Here is a 22,378-nt window from a genome sequence, read left to right on the forward strand (position 1 = left end):
CATCTATAGAAACCTGTATACCAAATTTCAAAGCAATCAGATGAGTACTTTTTGAGAAACAAATTTTTTGACCAAAAAACAGCAAAATTTGCCTAAAAAAATTCTGCAAATTTCACCACAATTTGAACAAATCTGATGGAGATCACCCCTAGGAACCTCAATACCAAGTTTTAAATCAATCCGACATGCGCTTTCAGAGAAGATGATTTTTTTACCAAAAACAGGAAAAATTGCCCCAAAAATACAATTATGCAAATTTCACCACAATTTGAACAAACTTGACTGAGGTTACCTCTAGGAACCTCTATACCAAGTTTCAAATTAATCTGACTTGAAGTTTCAGAGAAGAAGATTTCTTGACCAAAAACAGGAAAAATTGCCCCAAAAATACAATTATGCAAATTTCACCACAATTTGAACAAACTTGAGTGAGGTCACTCCTATGAACCTCCATACCAAATTTCAAAGAAATCTGACTTGCGGTTTCAGAGAAGAAGACCATTGTTGACGGACGGACGGACGGACGGACCGACGGACAATCAGCCTATCTGATAAGCTCCGCATCTCTGAGAGCGGAGCTAATAAAAAAGAAAAGTTGTGGTGATGTACAGAAACATAATCTTCATTGCATACTGTTAACAGTAACGTAAGCGGAAACAGTTTTGGATGCAAGATTTCTCTGGACATTGGCAGACATATAAAACATCAGAAACATAAGACAAAGACGTACTATTTGGATTTTCCGCCGGTATTTGTTTTGCACAGGAACAGTTGTATTAAATACGTGTTATAGGAAAACAGGTATATATAACGTAAAGTACAATGAGCAGCATCTCTGTTGGTGTGCAAGATGCATCACCAGCTATTGTTCTAAGCGCTAGTGTTGAATGGGTAGCGTTCTGCGCAACAGTGTGTGCTTGAGACCAGTTCAAGTTCACACCTTTAGTGAACATCGAAACTGGAGATTTGAGCTGGACTGTAACTCTGACAATTTATACTCTTTTCTTATTATGGGCCATATGCTTGATATTTTGCTTTTGCAGGCCATGATCTCAATATTGACGGCTGCCTTCTGCCAGCACCTTCGGTAGCCATGTCGCGACATACTAGTACTTCCTACTGGCAACTCTGCAGATGACTGACGCATGTACACTCTTCTGGTTGGAATTAATGTAATCAAGTTACGCTATTGAGATACTCTGATTAATCTGGAAACCATTAAGACATAAGAAAAACAACACCCCCTACTATGTTCATTTTTGTTAAAATCTAAAACATTTCTGAGTATGATATGGTTTCAAACTTTTCATCCACTCAAAGACCATTTTACATTGATTCAAAATTTACCATAAAACAAGTCACCACTGATGACACTGTCTCCGCTGGCACCATTAATTGTGATGCACATGCACGCTACAATAAAATGTCAGGATTCTCCCAAGAGTTCAAAGATTGCTGGATGGCTCATTAATATTCATGAGCATTAATATTCATTAAAAACTGTTACGTTTTATAAGCTTGTATTTTACATTCTAAGGGCTTGATATAAATGATAACAGCCATTTCCACTGTACCTCCATGGTATTTTTTCAGATTTAACTGAACAGTACAGAAAGAAAAAAATCTTTAGTAGTTGTAAAGAAATGTTTTGAAGCTTCTGAAAAATAATGTACCACTTTGTCATCATTTTCCTGTGCTTATATCATCCCTCACCACTATGGAGTTTGGATTACCATTGCACTGTACCAGCATCCAATGTTTTTTCAAATGACCTAGGTGGTCTTGTTAATGCTCATGCGCAGACTAACACTAGAGTTTAAACCAAGAACTTAGGGGTTGACTAATCGGCCATAGTTTTGAAAGTTGAATTTCTCGATGTCAAATTCACTTCAATTGCTTCTTGATAGTCATTGTAGAATGGGAAAATTCACAAATAGAGAGGCCTGATGCCACGGACAAGTAACTTTTGGCTTATTGACCTGAAAAATAAGTGCATGCAGTCTTCATTGATAATTCAAAGACTGGATTCGTTGACACCAAACTTGCTCGTGACTTTCATTGCATCACCGTCCCTCTACCACGTGGGTGGAGGGACGGTGATTGCATGCAGTCTTTCCACAATGCCACTCAATGAGTCTGAACTGAACATTGAAGAGTACGTTTTAGTAGAAGTCATGTTTTTTGTGTTGATTTTTGCTACCGTACTTCATTTTTGTAGTGTTATAAACCTTGATACAAAGCTAAAAACTTCAGTTTTTCTCCGTCTTTCGATCGTACAGAGATACATGTACTGTGCGACAGGAAAACCGTGTCTAGTTCATTCAGGCAATGATCTTGTGAACGTACGTTCAACAGCTGAACAGTTTTTCATATGCAAAATCAGCGTACAGCAATTAACGGTGGTATTGTTTAAACACCATTTTATTGAAAGGGATTCAATAGTACCATTGTTTTCATCAGCTGTTCATGTTCTCTCCCCGCTACGCTTTGATTCAAGCTGTTCATGTTCATGCAACTGCTTGACCTCAAGTGTCATAGACATCCATGTTAATTGTTCAAAGCATTGAACTGCAAGTGCTGGTCGGTCACTTGTCAATGCTGGTCGGAAATTCTGAGTGCCGGACGGGCCCGACCAGCACCGACCGGCGTGGGGAGAACCCTGCAATGTCTGTGTGCCAAGTTTACTTTGAATGAAAGCTGTTCAGGGATAGTTGAGATATGGCTCAAAATATGAAAAAATTACAACAAAATGGCTGCCAGACGGACATATTGGATCGTATCGCCAGTGTACTCCCCTGGCCATTTTAGCATAGCGGTCCCACTACGCTTTTGCCTCTCCCCGCTACGCTTTGATTCTCCCCGCTACGCTTAAAAATATTCTCGCCATCCTTTAGTGACAGTCTCTGCATAGCTACCAGCTGTTGCATGCATTGTCTACACATTAGCGCTCACTGCAACTTTCAACCTGGTGAAAGAGTGGAAGGTGTGAACTATGGTATGCGTCAGATAAGTTGTCCGTAAGTGTTGAGAGGAACATTAAAACAATAGAAGAATCGGCTGGGTTGTTCACAAGTTTTCATTCTACAACGACTATTACGACCAACAAAGACCTTTAGTCAGTATACATCGAGGATAAGTATTCACAGAGTTAGGCGGTGTAGCACTAGCAGGGCCTTTAATCACACTCCAATGCTTTGATCAATGAAATGGGCCACAAAAGAAACAAGAGAAGCAGTTGACTGGTGAGGTTGACTGTGATTTTACAACGATGATCGTTTTTTTGGACCGAGTACGATCACGATCGCGATCGAGTCCACATTGCATTCCAACGTGGCGACGGCCATGTTGGCCGCAATGTTTATAACCTGTTGACATTGATCGTAGCGTCACGTGTGGTTCCACTCTGACACGTTCTCTGAAGGATTTTACACCTGATTTTCAGGTGATTCTAGTCGTACTTATTTCACATCTTGTGATCATCTTGGTGGGATTTTTAAAATCAAGAATCGAACGACGATATTCAGTGGCAGTGGTAGTTATGCAGGTGGGGGGGGGGGGGGCGGCTGGGCGCTGGTTGAAATCGATCCCTGTGGTGAAAAATTATTCGCGGTGTTTGTTGTTCAAAAACGATATGAAACTCAATTACATTGTACATTTGAATGGTGTAAAGCTTAAACTTGTGAATTTTCCTCTTCGTTGGCAATTTTTTGACAATTTTGTTTGCAATATACACACATATTAATGAAACTCCAAACAGACGAACCATTTCTTGCTTTCAATCTGAACTTGCTGTTACTGTTTGAATCTTCTGTTTTAATCTTCTGTAATTGTAATTACAATACTGTGGTGATTTATTTAAGTGTAATAAAGAATTTCCATGATGTTCAAACTGCATACTTGTGTGTTACTTGCATTTGGTTGTGAGTGTACATGTATGTGCGGGTGCATGTGCATGCTTATATCCATGTGCAAATGCAAATCAATGAATATGCAAATGATTATGCAAATTAGCTGCTATGCTTTGGCTTGATCCTGGGGAGATTACTGATTGCGACATAAATTGACGTGCATATGTGTGCCACAGTACTTTATCCTTGCACAGTTTGAAAAAAATCAGCTCTGGGGTGACAGATAAATGGCTGCTGACAGACGAACGGATGGACAGATGGGACCAAATCTATAAGTCCCGCCGGACTACGTCCACGGGGACTTATAACAAAAAAGGACCAAAATCACCCAAGGAAGGTGGTCTCCCCCTTAAACTCCATGCATATATTCAACCCGTTTTAGACACTATAAATGAAACCATCACGAAAATGAATGGTCATGACCATTAATTCATTATTGCGATGGTTTCATTATATTTATCTAAAACCGGGGTCGAATATATCCCTTTCCTGCCAAGTCCATATTTCACCACCAGGTCAAGATGGTTAAAATTAATGAAACACAACGTATTCCATATGATGTATTTTAACATAATACTGTACATTTGAAGGCTGTTGAAAACATAATACTGTAAAATTGATTTTTTTGGACAAAAGATGCTATAACATACCAAGCCAAGTGGGTGAAATACTTCATGTTTGGCTCAATACCACTTTTCACTGACTTGGCTGATGGGGAAGTAATACAGTTATTACTGTCTGGCAGGAAAAAGGGATATACATGGTCACCCATTCATTCAGTATCTTTCAACATGTCAAAAATATAAATAGTATCTTGTATCAAACAAAATTCATGAAAAATGGCCGACTTTGTCCCTTTAACATGTTTACACAAGAAAGTTCTTTTGGGAAATTAAGGAGAAGAAAATTGTTAAAACACTTTAAATTTATAAAGTACATACATGTATTTATATTACATATGCCAGTTGGATGACATTGATGTATTGATAGGAGACATCAAGTCAAAGGAGGTAAACCAGTTCTTTACAACAAACTGAAATCAAAAGAGGACTTTTACGGTGTTAAAGTTGGAAAATAAAATGTATGATCAGCTTGATTTGTTGCCACTTTCAAAACACACAACTAAGAACATCTTCATTCCTAAACAAGGTTTGGCTTGTTGTGCTGTCCATGGCTTGAAGGATCGGGTAATAGTAGGTATTCCAAGTGAAAATTTTAAAATCACTAAATTGCTGTTTTGATGCATTTTCCAAAGAGTGCTTTGGAAATGATGAAAATACTTTTTATTTGGTCAAAATCGGTTCAGTCATTCAAAAGTTATGAAGATTTTTGTGTATGTAAAACCTCGCGGCGAAGGTCATAGTATTGGAAAAAAGTTAAAATTGATGAAATCATAGATTTTAATAGGCTTGTTTTCCCGAAATACATGACTCTGTAACAAATGTGATGCTAAAAGTATTTAAAAGTAAATTCTTTTTACAAAATAATTTAATCTTTGACCAAAGGAAATTTACTTTTTGATGTAAACATATCCAAATATGGCAGTTTGTCCAATTCTGCATAGCGGAAAATTTATAAAATGACTGAAAAATACAAATTTTGGCAGATTACAGTCATTCTGATGCAAAATAATTGGTGAACTTACAAAGCATTCTTAATCTATATGCAGTGCTACTGAAGTGTAATTCAAACAAGCGCCCTAGCGGCCGATATAGCTCCGCTGTGTTTATGTAGAGAATAACTATTTTTGACACATGTTGATGAAGAAGGGTGGAAATCTTTGATAGCTCGATGCAGTGGCCAGAAAAAAGTGGCTAAAATAAGCTGCAAAAATACGCAATTGAAGATTTAATCATACTTTGAATGTATCACATAGGATCATCCCTAAGAACATGTCAACCAAAGCTATCTGATGAGTAGTTTTTGAGAATAAATTTTTGACCAAAAATGGCAACAATTGCCCCCAAAAGTAAAAATTGCAGATTTCATCATAATTTCAAAAGATCAAATTTAGTTCATCTATAGAAACCTGTATACCAAATTTCAAAGCTGTTAGACAAGTACTTTTGAGAAACGCATTTTTTGACCAAAAATAGGAAAAATTGCCCCAAAAATTCAAAATTGCAGATTTCATCATAATTTCAATAAATATCATTTAGTTCATCTATGGAAACCTGTATACCAAATTTCAAAGCTATCAGATGAGTAGTTTTGATTATACACATTTTTTGACCAAAAATGGCAAAATTGCCCCAAAAATACGAAATTGCAGATTTCATCAGATATTCAATATATATTACTTAGCTCATCTGTAGAACCTGTATACTAAACTTCAAAGCTATCAGACCAGTACTTTTTGAGAAACACATGTTTTGACCAAAAATGGCAAAAATTGCCCAAAATTACAAAATTGCAGATTTCATCATAATTTCAATAATTATCATTTAGTTCATCTGTAGGAACCTGTACACTAAATTTCAAAGCTATGCGATGAGTAGTTTTGGAAATACACATTTTTTGACCAAAACTGGTAAAAATTGCCCTAAAATTACAAAATTGTAGATTTCATCATAATTTCAATAACTATCATTTAGTTAATCTGTAGGAACCTGTATACCAAATTTCAAAGCTATCGGATGAGTAGTTTTGGAAATACACATTATCGGATGAGTAGTTTTGGAAATACACATTTTGACCAAAAATGGCAAAAATTGCCCCAAAAATACAAAAATTCAGATTTCATCAGAAATTCAATACATATACTTAGTTCATCGATAGAAAGCTGTATACCAAATTTCAAAACTATCAGACCAGTACTTTTTGAGAAATAAATTTTTTGACCAAAAATGGCAAAAATTGCCTTAAAAATGCAAATTTGCATATTTCTGCACAATTTGAACAAATCTGAAATAGATCATCCCTAGGGACCTATGTACCAAATATCAAAGCTATCTGACTGGCAGTTTTGAAGAAGAAGATTTTTAAAGATTTTTTTACCAGAAATGACAAAATTGCCTTAAAAATACAATTACAAATATGCAAATTTTGCCACGATTTGAACAAATCTGACTGAAGTCACCCTAAGCAAACTGCATATCAAATTTCAAAGCAATTGGACAAGCGGTTTCAGAGAAGAAGATTTTTTTACCAAAAACACCAAAAAATGCCCCAAAAATACAAATATGCAAATTTCACCACGATTTGAACAAACTGAAGTGAGGTCACCTTAAGTGAACTGCATATAAAATTTCAAAGCAATTGGACTTGCGGTTTCAGAGGAGAAGGCAATTGTTGACGGACGACGACGGACGACGGACGACGACGACGACGGACGACGACAGACGACGACGGAAAATCAACCTATTTGATAAGCTCCGCGTCGCTGACAGCGGAGCTAAAAAGGGAAAGTTCATGCAGGAAAGGTAATCAGATAGTCAGAAATGCAGTGTTAAGTTTGACTTTACTGCAAAATTGTGCCTTTGCGGGCCACCAAAACAGGGTAAAATATGAAAATTAGCTATGTTTGGTAAAGTCTACCCAAGAGCATTGATGTTTAAAAAGTACAACCTAAGCATATCAGCAAAGAAAAACAATTTTTCAACAAGTTTCAAATATAAATATGGTAAACTTACTTCCCAGATCACTGTAATTTTGACCAAAAATGTCACTTTTGTACAAAAAATGACATTCACATCGGATGATGAAATATGAAAAGTTACCATGTACAAATGTATACGCAATGTCTGAGCAAGTATTTTATAGTGTCAAACCATCTTTTCTGGGTTTTTATCTCTAGAAAACCCTTTGTTATGAGCACCAATGAACATTCAGCAACAAAACTACTCTAAATGATAAAAAATGAGTGACAGAAAAACCCATTTATGCAAATTTCTCGCTTTGAATGAGTCGCCACTGGCCCTGAGATCGAGAGCCTGCATGAATGTACTTTTGTTGGTTAACCATCGGCTACGAAAATTAGGAAATTTTTGAAATGTTCATGAAGTTCATAGCAAAATTTTGATGAAGGAATATCTACTTTATTGAAAATAACCTATACCAAGTGTTTCCATGGCAACCATTCTTTTAATTAAATTTTTAGTTATCAACAAATTCCTTCGGTATGCCAATACAGCTCGTCTCAGAACCAGACATACTTATATACACACATGATTTGGCAACACCCTGAAAATTAATAATTTTCAACAGCTCTGATTTACATTTCATAATTTCCTAAAGATTTCTTGTTTTTTATTAACGCCTCCAATTATGTAATTTGATATTACTGTACCTTTAGAATATGTGAGGTTTTAATCTTACCATGATCCACAATATTTTTTGGTCGTTGGAAACATTCAAATTGAAAGTAAGTGGAATTTGAAAACTGTTGATGAAATGCTTTTAATTATTCTATGTGAAGTACCAGTTTCGATTGCAGATACTACAACAGAAGAGTTCAACACTGCCAAGATATGAGTACAGCACACTGAATTTTGAACTTCAGAGTTATGAAAATGACTGAAGTGTGTCGCAATAAAGTTTCTTTTATAAATCAATCATTTCATTCTTTTCTGAGATTGAAGAGACTAAGGACTATTAAAGGATATTAGTAACTTTCAACCAGGAAAAAATACCAATACGTGGAAAGGATCAAAACAAATCAACTTATTTATTTCGTTACATATTACAAAACCGAAAGGAAACACATAATTCTCATTTAAGTGATTAGGGCTAATTTTATACTTGTCGATGTTTGATGATGGAAAGGAACAGAATCATTATAAAAAACTACGAATGAACCTCAAAAGCAACAAAATTCCAAGCATAACATTACACTGTGGTTCAGAATGTTAATTTATAAAGTTCGCTCAAAATGTACTTTGAAAACGATAGTATTTTGACAGTCGTATCGGCAGCTACTTACTAAAGTCTGTTGAAAAAGAGTACTAAATATCGTTGTTTTCAGGTCAACAAGTGATTGAATCGAAAAAATGGTTCATGAAACGGTAAAACAACCACTGATAAATAAGTAATTTTTCTCAAGAGTGACTTCAAACGCCTCGCCTGAAAGAAAATTTCATCCCGTTTCACAGAAAAACTGACCGTTTTTCAAGCGCCGTAGCTATGAACGATAGGTCTGGGGAATCCCCGCGAAAATCGCTCACACTCGTCCAAAACATTGATCGTTCGCTTTTGAGCTGCATGATTCACCTAATCAAAAATATTTTTATTTTGTAAATAATTATTAAATTTCTTATTTTTTCTTTCGTTTGATAATTAAAAGTCATTATAATGTTTTTAGATGCTTTAGAAAATTCAAACCCGCTAAAAAAGCGACTATTTGGCCAAAATTCAAACGAAAAACACGAAAATAAAGGTCGAATCATGGGCTATCTATCTATGAATACTTTCAGTGTCTTTACGCTCAGGCTCAACTGCGATAGAACGCTGTGTATGCATAGGCTCAGTGGGCTAAAAATAGCGAGTTGAAACATGGCCGCCGCTCTCGCTGATGCACGATTTTTCCATAAAAATGTTTCACTCAATTAAGTTTATATGTTTTTGAAACTCCAGGAAACGATTGAAAAGAAAGGGTTATCTTGAATTATTGAGGTATGTGCTGATAATTTGTCGAATTAAACGAAAAGAAATGCTACGAAAATGCCCAAAGGCTTACACACTGAGCATTTCAGAAGCCGTAGCATGTTCGTGTGGATACCTAGTAATAGTGCACTTTGTATGTTACAGAAGAAATATCCAAAGACACAAGACTCTTTAATGAAGACTAGGACAGGAATATACATAAACTACAAAAAAAAACTATGGACTGGCACTGAATACCAAGAATAGGCTTAATAGTGATTAATAAGGTCTAGAATACCCTTATCCATGAACTACATGTAAAACCTGGCAAAGGTAAAGTTGTCAATGGTATGAACTCTATGAACTGAGAAGTTCTTGCCTTGGTAATATTTATCTACACTCACTATATAAGATTTATATCCCTTGAATGCATAGATCATAACAGAACACATCCCCTGATTCGGTATCTTTACCGTTGAGCATCTCCATCATCATGCACAATATTTTTCTTGCACACTTACATATTCCTATTTTTAATTCCAAACCTTTAAGATATTTGCACAAAAATTTTGAAGAATTAAAATGAAGAATGAATAGATCAGCCATTCAGAGATAATTTTGGGGGCGATAACGCAATATTTACGCTCAAAAATCAGAAAAATCGCATTCAGAAAAATCTAGTGGGCAAAAAAGTCACGCCAATAATGCAAATGGCGCATACGTGATTCATTAACGCGATCTAAATTCATCAGTAATATTTGGCAGATTTTCGGTACAGAACCACTCATTTTGTCGCCGTAGAGAGCACTATAATTACGCTAGAAAAAGCTGTTGCAGAGTTACCCGTTTCAAACAGCATTTGTGATTTGTTGCTAACAGGAAGTTTTGCGTTCATTTACAAATCATTGGAGTCTATACAGCAAGTGTTCATTGCCGATGTACAGTGTGTTGTCGTCGCTCAAAATGGCGCTTTCGAAGGAATTTGTGTCCAGTACGAGTGGTAGTGCGAAGAAAAAACGAAAATGCACTATTCTGGACCACTGTACTTCCGTTACTCCCACACTAGAACATATGGATTCGATCGTCTCCGATTACAACTACACTCAGTGTGACAGTTTTATGGTGTGGCTAACTTTGCCAAGTTTGTAGCCGGAAATAGCTCATACCGAAAAAACTATCCAAAACGGGACGGCAGCGTCACCTGACTTAATATGCAGTAGCATGACTTGTAAAACGCTATCAATACGGAGCAAAGTGAGTATAACGAACAGCATGTCATTAAATGTCTGAAAACTGAGGTCATCCAAAAACTGTCACACTGAGTGTATTGTTATGCAAATTAACCAATAAGCAGAAGAAAGCAGGGAAAGTTAGGTTCCCACAGACCTTGAAATTCTCCACCAGTTTTTTTTTATGTGGGATTTTATCTCATGCAGTTCTTGAGTCAGGGTAATCCCTGGCCATTGCAAAGTTCCTTATTTCCTGGTTGCTTAATCACACCTTCTTTTGCAAAATATTCACACATACCGTATTCCTCCGATTATAAGACCCCCAGGATTATTTTATCAATTCAAAATTAGCTGTTAGTTCGTTTATAAGACCCCCAGGGGGGTACACCCGAATTCTGACTGGAACAATGGAGCCATTGTCATGTAATGAGACAAGGATATCTGCGACACCTACACAAAGTCACAAACGAGTGTCAAAGTGAAGTATCAAACCTCAAAACATGCACACTATTGTTGGGGTTTGGAACATGTCAATCAGAAACGGTTCTATCAATCATTTCCTGGTGATAAAACTACATTTAGATTTCGCTACCTAAATGAACGTTAAAAGAGTAAGATTTTTTAGCGTCTCGATCTAGTACAATTTTGTCTTTAACTGGTCTGTATGGATAGCTAAGATCGTCATTTATTGTTAAAGATAGACGAGTTGCAAATGACCGCAGTAACTCTACATCAAAAACTCTCATTATTATTTGATAAGAGCAAATGAACTGTCCTTCCTACTATCAGTGCAACACTGGTTATTTCCTACAGTACTTGTTGTACATGCATGAAAATGGCTAAAATATTGACATTCCAAATTTTATAAAATAGGAGACAAATTGTCACTCATAGACAGCTGAGAAAAAGGAACAGTACAGAGGTGTAACCCTCCATCACGGATACCTGCCAAAAACATGTGAATCACAAGTCATTCATCCGATGTCCAGCTAAAAATGAAAAAGCTGATTTACCAAGAGTTAAAAATTTTTCACAGCCCAGTCTGCAAAAAATACTGTGTAGCTGATACCTACATAGGAAAGACATTATCAGAAGTTAAACAATAACATTTAAATCAGACTATCAAGATCTCAACATTAATAAAATAGAAAAATAGGTTACTTACCTACGCCAGTTTGTGTCTGGTGGTGGTGACAAGTAGTGTCCATAAGGAGATGCATCTACCTATGCAAAGTTAAGGATCAATCACTTTCCTCTTGGCCACACTACTGGCACTGACAGTGATACATGTTGTCAACAATACACTGCTACTAATACAATACACTGCTACTATCAGATAGCTCAAAGGTCCTCAAGAGAGAACTAGTACTTGTACATCAACTTCACAGTATATTGGAAAATTAAACAAAGTTTATATTAATAAATAAATATTAGCTTCTAAAATATCTTTCTTAATTATCTGAACGTAGAATTTTTTTGATCAGGTGATAGCAGTGAAAAATATGTAACTGCCACAGGCTTGTCATGGGTACACTATTATTTATTTATTTTATATTATTTATATTATTTACTATTATTTATTTATTATTTATTTATTTATTTATATACTGTAAACTGACAATGACAGATATGACAAAGACTGAAAGAGAAGTATAAATTAAAACTACACGTAGCATAGCCATTGGCCCAAGCTACAATGTAGTAAGCTTATAGCCAATGCATAGTTCAAAGTGCTGTTAGTACAAACCAAGTTGTCCAATACTATGTCAGAAAATTAAAAATACACATACCAAATATGAGCTAAAGAGAATGATAGAAATTTATACATCTGTATGCTGGATAAGGTAAATGTGGTTCAAAGGCCATCAAAAAATCTGAGAAATAATTTTACTCCCATACTAGCATTATTGGTTATCCTTGATTAGATGAGTGTACATCCACAGTCTGGACTGTGGTACAACAGATACAGCTCTGGCATTTAGAGATATTAGATGTCTCATTAAGAGTTTCACTTCAACTTCATATTCACCTCATGAATTATGCACGTTTAAATTTAGCTATGGCCAAAAAATAAATTGTGCTGTTCCGATAACATGATTTTCAAAAATAGGGTAGGCAGGTCTGCAGGGATATTTTTTTCCAAAATATTTTAAATTTGCACTTTTCAGGCATTTAGGGCCATCAAACACTGGCCACATTTCCAGAAAAAACACATCATACATATAAAAGAAATAAAAACATAAAAGACGTCCTCGTTCAAACAAAAATCAAATGCAAGGTAACTAACACATGATTTTACAATCTTTTTCTTTCATATTTTCACTGCCGTGTTTAAGTAGCTCTAAAAAGTTCAGGGTCGGCACGCAAAAAATAGGGTAGGACAGATTATCGGAACAGCACAATTTTTTTTCTTTGTAGGCCAGAGGTTTAGGTGTTGTTAGATATTTGTTCCCACAGTTTGATGATGTTTGGGCCAGCCATATCTGCATTCTCTTGGGTTCAGCCACATAAAAAACATCAGATATGAACTGAAAGTGCTCATGTGTTTCATTACATATTGCATTTATGTGTAAATTTGAATCTTTGCCACGTTTTCAACTTCATTGAAACTATTATGATTAACATAATGAACAATATTCACCGCCGATTAATTCTAAAAGGTCATGAAGTATACAAATATGTAATTAGCTGAAATAAAAATTTTAAAGTTCTTTGAATGCTGTCATTGTATCACCACTTTATTTAGCAAGTGTAATTGCCTTTGGCCAAGTCCTTCAAGCCATACAAGCGAACTGTGAAAGCTCATAAGATATGCAAATTATAAATTAGCTGACATGAAAATGTGAAATGACTTTTGATATTGTTTTAACCTGGTAAAATCATCAATGTACATAGCATGTTTTGCCAAATTTGATCAAGTAAATCCCAGTATATATCCGTAATTAGAAATTATAAATGAAAATGCAAATTATAATAGGCTGAAGAAAAAATGCTTAATGACTGTCAATAATGTTGTATCATAGTATCTTTATTGTATATGGCAAGTTTCATCAACTTTTGTCCAATCAATTCAGATATATATCCCTAATTCGCAGAATTCATTAAATATGTAAATTAGGAATTGGCTGAAGTAAAAATGCTTAATCATTTTCAATAATGTTGTATCATAGTATCTTCAATATATGTAGCAAGTTTTGTCAACTTTGGTCCAGTCAATTCAAATATAGATCCCTAATTTGCAAAGTTCATTAAATATGCAAATTAGCCATTGGGTGAAGTTAAAATGCTTAATAACTTTCAATAATGTTAAATCATAGTACATATCACAAGTTTGATCAATTTTGGTTTGGTCAAATCAGATATATATCCCTAATTAGGAAGTTCATTAAATATGCAAATTAGCAACTATCTTTCATGTCACCCCTTAATGCTTCCCACTGCTGATATATCTTGGTGTGATCAACATTTGTAGCAAATCTCATCAAATTGTGTGCAGTCGTTTTTAATATCCGTTTTTTCTAAAATCATTAATTATGCAAATGAGCAAAAAGTATGCCAGCAACAACCACCAAAAACTAATCAGTTCTTGCCATTTGCTAACTGAATCTATGCACCAGATTTGATTCTGATCTGATCAGCCGTTTTTGAGATATCGGACCAACAGACGGACACAGACAGACAGACATCGCTGCAACAAATGCTCACATGTGTGAACACGTGAGCAAACAAAGACGCAAGTCCCACATCTTGCTTCCATCTCCTTCATGCATTAGAAACCTGTGAACGGGACTGCTTCACTTAATCTGGATTATGTCCCAGTTTGGGTCAAAGAAATTTGCCAAAATACAACCAGTTACATGTCCCTCTTGCTTCTAACATCTATAACAGTTTCCACTTTTCATCTCATTCTGTGTCTTGACCTACAATATCGTATGGACATAATCACTGTGACACATTTAACATACAGATACCATAAATGTTTACAGGTTGGAATGGCACTCAGCAATTTGAAATTACAGAAACAATTTTCTCATATTCTGTCCACTGGTACTGAGGGATCTACGGTATGAGAAAAATCAATCCCACACTCAGAAATCGTCCCACACAGTGTATAAATGCACTTATACGAAAATGGTATATTGTTACGTAAGCTCTGATTGGATAAGTAATGGCCTTTTGCTCCACATGCAAAGAATTATCCAATGGCATGATGGGTAGCACATGGACCGGAACTTCAAAGTAAGTAGGTCACAGTACAAGACAGCTTTGTCATGATTTTGGATAATGTTGTACGTCATTGATGACAGATTCATGAAAGGCAGTCAAATTTTCCAAATATCAAGTGAGCACAGGCCACCTGGAACATACTGCCAATTTTTCTTGATTGATATGTCGTCGGGAGCAGAAGTTGAAATATCAGCAGTGAAAGTCGCCACAGAGTTCATGTTAGTCAGGCAGAGCAATAGGCCTACATGGTCACTGAGTAGGATAGTCTTTGATACATGTAAAATAATCATTCAATGTTTCCAGTGCAAATTTAATGCATTTTATGGTCATGTGAGAAAAAGAATCTCACACACCAGATTCTATTAATCCCTTTGCAAAAATCTTCACCAAAATTACTTTTTCAGAAGTTTCAGAATTTTTGTATATTTCACAATGGCATGATAACTGTGAAAATTGTGAGACTGATTAAAATGTCATTCACAACAGTGTTCTCCCAAGAGAAATTTCATAGAGAATGTTAATTTGCATAAAATTTACATAATGATTTTTGCATAACAATAAGGTCAAAGTTGAGACAGCTGGGGCATAAAGTGCCCATTATGACTATGCAAGCATAAATCTCTTTTCATATCATTTTGGGTCTATTTGTTAAAAATGTCAATTTACAGCAGAAGACATATTTAAAAGCAAGTATAGTAGTATGGGTTTTGGCAAGTGTGCTTATTTCTGCTGACATGTTGGCTGTTTGCACCAGATTGTGCAGCATACATAGAACTTAGATTGAAGTTCAGTGCACATGGATACATGTTGTTACAAAATAAATAAATCAGTTTGGAATTTATTCATATTCATCAACAAGACACATCATAGAGTGTGTTCTAAAATTTTCAGCACTGACATGCCAGGGATACAGGTTGCTATGCAAGCCTGGATGACAAGAATTAGAAGCAATTTTCACAACATGTAGGACCCGACTACTTCATATTTTTACTATAAGTAACTGTGATTTGACCATTTCATTTTTTTAATATGATGACATTGCATATTTTCCCATTCACACTTAGGCAATAACATTGTCATTGTGTCAATCTCTAAAGTTGAGCAAGCTGTAAGATTGCACTCAATGCAATGTTTATTCCATTATACGTTTTACTACAAAGGACACTGACTGACAGATAAAGAAGCTAAGGTGGACTCAAAAACTTGAGTTAAGGGAGGTTCAATTTCATAGGATATCAAATAGGTTTTGGGGATGATTGATAAGGTATTAGCAAAAATCAAAGGATATTGGACCCCACAGGCTAAAACCCCCTGGGGAGAACACTATAACTTGAAAGTCCTGACTAAAGAAGATTTGTGCAAAATTGCAGCTCAAATGGTCAGTCAGGTCTTAAGAAGTATTTTATAGATTGAATTTTTCGAAAATTCAAAAATAGCAGCCAAAGTTACCACTAATGACTTTACATGCAAACTTTTAAAGGGTCAAACTCAAGTCCACCTTTTTTGAGCCATAATCAGACACATACTATATATATTAAGTATCTTTTATTCTAGTACTGGCCAATTTTGATAGAACCCTGTATAGCTTGCCCAGGAAGCCCTACATTACTTACACAAACATAACAATCAGCTCTTGATTTCCACAAATTTGATCATGTCTCAAGATGAAACTGCATAACAGATTTCTACACAATAAAACAAGTAGTTTCAGATAAAGTTTTGTTATCAAAATTATAAACACAGCGTCAATAACACTTGGCTCACATTTAGTTCAATATGGCAAATCAAAATGAGTATACTTAACTAAGTTTACCCTGGGAACCTACCAAATTTCAAAGCAATCCGACGAGCGATTTCAGAGAAAATGACTTTTTGACTAAAATTTGGAAAGTCGCCGAAAAAAAACAAATATGAAAATTTCACCACAATGTGAAGACACTCAACTGAGATTGCCTCCAGGTACATGCATAAAGATCACTTAATTCAGAAAAAATAATTTTTCAACCAAAAATGTGAAAAATTTCCCAAAAAATACAAATATGAACATTTCACCACAATTTTCACAAATCTGACAGAAGTCAACCCTAGGATCGAGATTATCAAGTTTCAACAGAATTCAACAGGAAATTTTGGGAGAAAATGAATTTTTGACCCAAAATGGGAAAAAGTGCCCCAAAATACAAATATGAAAATTTCACCACAATTTGTACGAATCTAAGAGAGGTTTACTGAAGGATCATGGACCAAGTTTAAAAGCAATGAAACAGGCAGTTTCAGAGAAGAAAATTTTTAATCAACAATGGGAAAAATTGCCCCAAAAATACAACTATACAAATTTCACCACAAGTTGAACAGATCTTACTAAAGTAACCATAGAGAACCTGCATACCAAGGTTCAACCAAATTTGGCCTGTGGTTACAGTTTTAGCAATTTGCTCGAATTTCCCTGTACCTCATTAGTACATTTTTGACATCGACATGTTCATTTGAACATATTCACAAATCCATCACTTGGTGTACCTGTAAACCAAATACTAAGATGGTAGGTGCTGCTGTTTTGGAGATTCTGATGTGGACTGACATACAACTGCACATAATTACATGTACCAACATATGTACAGACACACAGACGCCACCAACTCACCATATAAGCTCTCTTTGTATATATACATATACGAAATGCGAGCTAAAAATGCTTGCAAAATCAAATTACTGTTAATACATGATAATCTATAGAAATCTCATACTGAACTGCAGTACTCAAAGAAAACTATATAAAATATATAATCATTTAAGTGATAGACAAGCAGTTACTAACAAGATTTTTTATCAAATTGGACACATGATCTAAATAAGAATTGTCAGATACCAGTATAAAAGAAAATCTGCAGCAGCTATGAGTATAACAAAGGCACTTGCAATGAACATACCTGTATTTACTTTCTCTTTGGTAAATAACCCAACAACAAAGTATTCTGCACAGTAATTTGTAAATCGACAAAAGTTTAGGATTTTTCACCTTTTTGACTCTTTAGTTCTTTTCAATGCATTCTTCTAGAGCACTCACTTTAAACAGAGTCCACTTAACCCTTTCACCCCCAGTTCCCTGTAACAGGTTCCAACTTTACCATAGAAAACAATGGATTTGGGAAAAACCATGGTGGTGAAAGGGTTAAAATCACCTATAAAATACTGGTTGAAATGTGCAATCTTATCTAGCTTGTGAAATGGATGGACAGATACATGCAGACTATGGTTCTACTCTGGAATAAAAAGGACGCACAGTATTTACACACTCAGTGCCCTAAGTGATAATGTGATGATGGTTCAACGCATTTCTATGCGTGTGTAATACTGCTAATACAGTAATTATTATTAATGAAATAAAGTGTAACATCTGCTTTGAAATGACTTTGTTATATACTTTGCTAATGCTCTACCATTCAGCAAGGCACACTAGACCAAAAGGGGGATTTTCTCCCGATTGGGAGAAATCTCCCAATCGGGAGAAAAATTGACCACCTGATCAGGAGAATTTCTCCCAATAGGGAGACCTTTTTTGATAGAGTAGTTCTGCGCAATTTAGTGGACACTTGCGCATTTAGAAAAGTGCATCAGTATGTTCATTATCAAATTTGAGGGTGGGTTTACCATTGTTCGAAAAAAGTTCACCATTGCTTTCTTTGTATATTTCACATTTATTCAATAATAGTGATACCCTCTGTAGAAAAGGTATACAGCAAATTGTCACTTTATATGAAAAATGTATTTCCGAAGTGTGGATCAACTCCATTTGTACTTTTTAACGTCGAAGTCATGTCCCGGAATTCATTCATTAACATTTTGAAACTGTTACACATTTTGGACAAAGTCTCACGATTGGGAGATTTCTGTCAGTTTTGAGAAAAACTGTCATCGAGTAGCTGTATCTAAATACATGTAACATTTCTAGCAAGTCTCCCTATCGGGAGATTTTCTCCTGATTTGGAGAGAATCCCCCTTTTGGTCTAGTATGCCTTGCTTCTATTTGTTTCCATCAAATATAATTTTTCTATATCATTATAATAAATAAACTCTCGGTTTGGCTCATTTACTAAATCAAACAGTTGATCACAAAAATTGTTATAAATTCTACAATGAAACAACATGTAATTCATCTTCTATATCATTTAACATACAAAGTCTACAATGTCGTCTATATATATTTTCATGTCTATATCATCCAGTCTCAATACAGAGTGGGAGAATACCAAAACCTAACTGTACAAGAAAGGATCTTTCAGCCCTCGATAGGTTTAATGATAAATATTTTTCCTGCCAAAAATTAGATTTCAACTTTGCATATGTGCGTAATTTTGGTTGGTTTGTTACAAATTCATACCAATGACTAGTACATTCAGCTTGCTTTCTTTCTTTCTTTAACACTTTCAATACTACTACATGGATGAATATCCTCTATATCTAATGAATTGAAAATGTCATACATTTCAGATGACCAATTATTCACTGCTAAAGAGTGATCCAACAAAAAAATTTTCTTCCATTAATAATCTGTTTTCATTTAAACTGCACAAACGATTCCAAAGTTGAACTTTGTTTACACAGTGGCTTTTTTCAAATTTTTATAAATTAATATGACTGCACAGAAGCAGTGGTACAATTTGTAGTTCTTGATTAATATGATTGAAAATAATAATAATTACAGTAATACTGCCAATCTATGAAAACTGTGCTTACTGCCATTACACTTGCATTCATGATAAATATAGAAAAATAACTAGGCCCTGCATTTGACAAACCCAGAGACAACTATTAATTAAGAAATAGATTAATATTGCAACACTGTATAACATTTCGGAGAGAGTTCTGGTAAAGACTATTGTATAAAGAAAGCATTCCACATTAACTTCTAGTAAACCAGGGAGTCGTTGGTGTTTGAGTACTGGCCTGGCAATAAGCCCCTAGGAAACTCTTTAGTTAAATCAAAATGTTTGTGTCCATTTATCTTCACTCGGGCACAGAGTTCTGAAGATTTGTACAACAGAATACAGTGTCAAAAGACTATCAAAACAAAACAAAAACAACCTTTCAACTTACATCATTTCCTAATGGCAGCTTAACTTTTGAAAAATGTTTTTTATATAGAACTATTACAGAACGGCAACTCACACAGAATGAATTTGATGACTGCCTACATTGAGAAGTGTTACTTAAAGTAATATGACATAGAAAGAGGAATAGAATCATATGGACCCGAATCGCAAGGGTCTGATTACTTATCATGAGCAAGGTACTAACTACATGTAAGTTTACCGTACAGACGAAACCGTCATTTCTCGTTTCCATTTCAAATATAGAATAACTCGATACAGACGTAATCATGAAATGGCTCCGGATGATTTTGTTACTAAACTCGTAACCGTGAAACACAATACTGGCATGAAAATGAACATCGAACGTTCTGTATTATTCACAGTCAACAGACATGAGTATGTCTTACGGGCGGCCATGGCACAGCCTTTCATGACCTCAATAATGCAATGGCCTAGACTGACCTACGCTGCACAGCATCGACATGCAGTTTTCAAATACGAACTTACGAAGCAAAGGATACTCTCCTGTGAGTGGTAACACGGCGAGGCATGCGGTCTATTAGACTTGCACGACCTGACTTCATATCTTCTAAACCTTGTAGGGCACTCTGTAACCAGAAATTCGTTTTAAGAGCGACGCAATTTTCATGAACGTCCACAATTTCACGGTAATGTAGTAGAATATAAACAGGGTTTACACACAGGCGGGTCTGTATAACAAAACGAATGTAGGACGCCACTGACCTGTAAATCGATAGCATTACTTCCAATTTGGTTGACATTAGGCAAGGAACCACCACGATAGGCGCCGAGACTTTGTAGTTGAAGATGGTGCGACTTCTGATAGTGTGCCTACAGAACAAATACATAAAACTCAAAGAAAAGCAATTTTCGACCCACATCTCTGATGACATCTTCGACACACAGACATCCAGTCGATGTACGGAAGCATCGCCATAGTCAAGTCGGAGTCGCCATCTTCGCATCGTTGCAACGAAACACATGACGAAAAGACTTACCCTGGCCACACTAGAGACCTCCTTCATAATCTGTTCAAATGCAGCAGTTTCTTCTGCCTGTTTTTGATTGTGAAGGGCGATTTTCTCGCTGAATTTCCTTGGGTTCGCCATGTTGATGGCTTACCAATATTACCAGATGAAAAGGAGAATGTTGTCATTCATAGCTGTGTGGGGGGTCCGTACATTTAACCCAATCATTTTCCGTTATTTTGATCACGTGGTCAGGTAGCCTCAGCTTCTCGTAAATGGGAGTGCATAGACGTTCCAATACGACTTGAATGTAATGTAAGTTTCACAGCATATTTGAGTTGAAATTTATGGCTTAACGGAAAGCAACACCTTCCCAATTGTCTAAATTGTTATAGTGTAATACAGCTAAATAAAGCTTAATGGTAACCGAAGCAAAAATAGTCATGAGATGGAGAAGACGTTGCATTTTAATAACCGCACCTCCAAGCATTTATGCAATATCAGACTGATGTAAAGTCTCCTCTATTATAAAATACTTTGCAGGCTACGATCAGCTTGATCTCAAAAACCATTTGATTCCCTCGAGAAAACTTTCAATGAAAATAATATTAATACCACGTACAAACAAGTACAAATTGGACAACACACTGAGAATCAGGGATTGAATTGTAGCTTTACATGCACTTCACATGTCAGGGAAGACTTCAATACTACCCCGGCATTGATTGAGCGTACGTACACCACAGACGAACAAACTTGTTCCCGCCTCATCGGTAAAGGAGAAGTTCACATCATTAAACTCCCTTTACCGTCGTTTGCACATCTCGATAATGACGTTTTTAAAAGATCACTGTGAGAGGTTGCTACAAAACCTAGAAAAGCCAATTTATTTTCATCTCTTCTGAGACAAAACTTTGACATGAATATCTTGGGTTCAGAAAACTGTGCTAAACTATACTGCTTTGTGCAAATTTAAACCACAGTAAACTGAGAAGTTTCACGAATTCTCACAAGAAATGACTTCTTCAAGTGTCTCTCGCTGAATGGATGGCTTCAGCCGCACGCTCCCTCGTGTAGGCCTACATACTAGGCTATAACCAATCTGAAGATCGATAACTTATTATAAAAGCTCTCTCTCTCTCTCTCTCTCTCTCTCTCTCTCTCTCTCTCTCTCTCTCTCTCTCTCCAGATTGTAATATTGCTCTGTCTCCTGCATCGAGCACTTTACCCCTCTGAGAAGATACTTATAAGTCTTTATATATAAATATATATATATATATATATATATATAATATATATATATATATATATATATATATATATATGTATATATGTATATATATACTCCTATA

At 35.6% G+C, this 22,378-nt stretch overlaps 1 protein-coding gene across 7 annotated transcripts in view; it reads right to left on the bottom strand.

The window, feature by feature from the left end:
* LOC139122114 (CREB-regulated transcription coactivator 1-like) overlaps positions 1-21,235 on the bottom strand; it is a 100,895-nt gene extending 79,660 nt beyond the window's left edge. For 4 of the 7 annotated variants that reach the window (XM_070687511.1, XM_070687508.1, XM_070687507.1 and 1 more), the window contains exons 1-4: positions 21,057-21,235; positions 20,782-20,889; positions 20,559-20,645; positions 11,883-11,941 (exon numbers count right to left, since the gene is read on the bottom strand). In XM_070687511.1, the coding sequence (XP_070543612.1) occupies positions 11,883-11,941; positions 20,559-20,645; positions 20,782-20,889; positions 21,057-21,167 (365 nt within the window). In that variant the 5' untranslated portion in view covers positions 21,168-21,235. The remainder of the gene's footprint in view (positions 1-11,882; positions 11,942-20,558; positions 20,646-20,781; positions 20,890-21,056) is intronic. The other 3 variants (XM_070687512.1, XM_070687510.1, XM_070687509.1) reach the window with 1 other exon arrangement.
* Between the last annotated feature and the right edge of the window lie 1,143 nt (positions 21,236-22,378).

The sequence above is a fragment of the Ptychodera flava genome, chromosome 21 (assembly GCF_041260155.1).
Source record: "Ptychodera flava strain L36383 chromosome 21, AS_Pfla_20210202, whole genome shotgun sequence".
Lineage (NCBI taxonomy): Eukaryota > Metazoa > Hemichordata > Enteropneusta > Ptychoderidae > Ptychodera > Ptychodera flava.